Source organism: Cystoisospora suis (assembly GCF_002600585.1).
Source record: "Cystoisospora suis strain Wien I chromosome Unknown contig_3443, whole genome shotgun sequence".
Taxonomy (NCBI): domain Eukaryota; phylum Apicomplexa; class Conoidasida; order Eucoccidiorida; family Sarcocystidae; genus Cystoisospora; species Cystoisospora suis.
Window position 1 is genome coordinate 2,472 of NW_027156238.1, and position 2,295 is coordinate 4,766.

At 38.9% G+C, this 2,295-nt stretch overlaps 1 protein-coding gene across 1 annotated transcript in view; it reads left to right on the forward strand.

Moving 5' to 3' along the window:
- Positions 1 to 1,832, forward strand: part of CSUI_006735 (proteophosphoglycan ppg1) — a gene marked incomplete at its 3' end in the record, with an annotated part of 2,731 nt that extends 899 nt beyond the window's left edge. Inside the window, exons 3-4 of the mRNA XM_068066888.1 lie at positions 820 to 886; positions 1,728 to 1,832. Of these exons, the coding sequence (XP_067921136.1) occupies positions 820 to 886; positions 1,728 to 1,832 (172 nt within the window). The remainder of the gene's footprint in view (positions 1 to 819; positions 887 to 1,727) is intronic.
- Positions 1,833 to 2,295: the final 463 nt, after the last annotated feature.

The following is a 2,295-nucleotide window of genomic DNA, read 5'->3' on the forward strand; positions in this document are numbered from 1 at the left end:
AGAGAGAAAGAGAAAGAGGGAAAGAGAGAGACTGTGTGCTTTATATCGCTCTATGTAGATGTCTACCGTTTAATGCCTCTGAAATAGCCTCGTGGAGATTGGGTCCTAGACCGGGCGTGCAGACGCTTGTATGTGGATATTTAGATATATACCTCTGCATATGCATACATCCAGGTGTATATACAGCAGAAGATACAACAGAGAGTTGCGTTGTCATATGTGTTTCTTTCTATACTTAGCCACGCTCCAAGGTGTTAAGAAAGCGTGGAAAGCGCAAGGCGTACCGCCGCACTTCCTCTCTACGTCCAAAGATAAACGTATTTACGGTGTACGTACACTGGATCATCTACCTCTCTGCATGTATTGCTGCCGCTGGATGCTGCCAGTGAGCCAGAGAAACGGAGTTCTGAAGTGAAGAAGGAAAGAAGAGAAAAAGGAAAGAGAAGTTTCGGAGAGGAAAAGAATTGAAACAAGTAGCAGAAGAAGTGCGAAGGAGGTCATCCATCGTTTTCATAAAGAAGAAAAAGAAGAAGGTGTTGCTCTGGCTCTATCTGTTCATGGATCACGAAGGAGAGATAGCTACTTAGATACACGGTAGATACATAGGTAGATAGATGATGATACGGGTCTTTTCCTCAGTGAAGAAGAGAAGCAAAGGAAGAGCAAGATGCTGAAGGAAGAGGAGAAGACCAACAGATAGATAGATAGATTGCAGAGACATAGATTGATGTAGGTCGATAGATTCAAGATCCATAGACGCGTTTGGCTTGCGGCGTCTGTACACCTGAATTTCTTGCTCCTTTTTGGATCGGTTCGCAGAGAGCAGGCGATGAATATGGAAATTCAGAAGGAACAGGAGAGAAACAGACATCTCTTACACCTCGAGGTAAAGAAAATTAAATATGAAGAAAGACAAAAATCTTCTCTTCTCTTTCAATTCTCTCATATTCACACACTCTTCTCCACGGCTCTTTTTCTTTCATGCCTATTCTTACTGGGAAATACCCTTCTCTTCTTCTTTCTTCTTCCTCTCCGTTCTATCAACAACGAGCACTCTGCTATCTATGTACTCTACTTATACATATATATATATATATATACATACATACATATGTATGTATATATATATATATATGTATATATATATATATATGTATATATGTATGTATATATATACATAAGAAGATTGGTTTATCATGGGCGCGGTTAGATATGAACTTTCTGCTGTAATGAATCAAGGTGTTCTTTTTCTTTTTCTTTATGTTTAATCCAATCCTCCGTTTATTTCGTAGACTGCAAAAGTAAACCCTTTCTACGTCTGCATGCTTTGCCTTCTTCTTCTTCTTGTCCTTCTCTCGTGTACTTTTGACTTCCCATGGAGAAAGAAAAAGCCTGGAGTCTATCCCTCTCTTTCTCTACCTTCTATCTGACGCACGTCTACATAATCTTTCTTTCGGTCCATCTCTCTCTCCGTATATCTATCTACACATACAAATCTATATCTATATCTATACATATCTATATCTATATATATATTTTTATGTATACACGTGTGTGTTAAATTGGAAAGACTAACTTTGCTAGAGGAGAGAAGAAGAAAAGAAATGCGAGGAGATGAACAGAAAAGAGAGAGAGTGCCCGCGTCGAAGGACGGGAGGTGGATGCTCTTCTTAGGAGACGAACGGAGCCTTTATCTCTTTCTGTCTAGTTTACCTCTCTTTTCTTAGGTGTCTCGTCAGGAAGAGATTCTCAAAGAAAAAACGGCGCATGCAGAAGACCTCCAAAAGACTGTGAATGAACTCCAAGGTCAAAATGCTGCACTGCAAGATGGAGTAAGTCCAAAAGGAGATGTCAATCCAACAAGAAAAGATAGAAGAAGGTCTAGATGCATGTGTACATACACTTCAATCATGAAGTCTTTCTTGTTAAGTGTGTGCTTGATCTCTTGGGTGATTCGTCGCTTCTTCTGTTTCTTCTCTTTTTCGTTTTCTTGTGTTTGGTCAGATTCAAAAGCGAGTGAAGAGAAAGAAGAAATTGACGAGACGACTAGCTTCTTCTTCTTCTCTTCTTTCTTCAGCTGTTGACTTGGGCCGTCTGTTCATTTTTCTGTTGTTCTCGACATAGAGAAAGATAGATCAAAGATAGATAGATTCGAGATAGATAGATTAAATAAAGATAGATAGATCTAAGCAAGATAGATAGATTTACGAGAGATAGATCGATAGATTCGAGATAGATAGATAGATAGATAGATTAAAGATAGAATGATAGATAGATAGATTAAAGATAGATAGA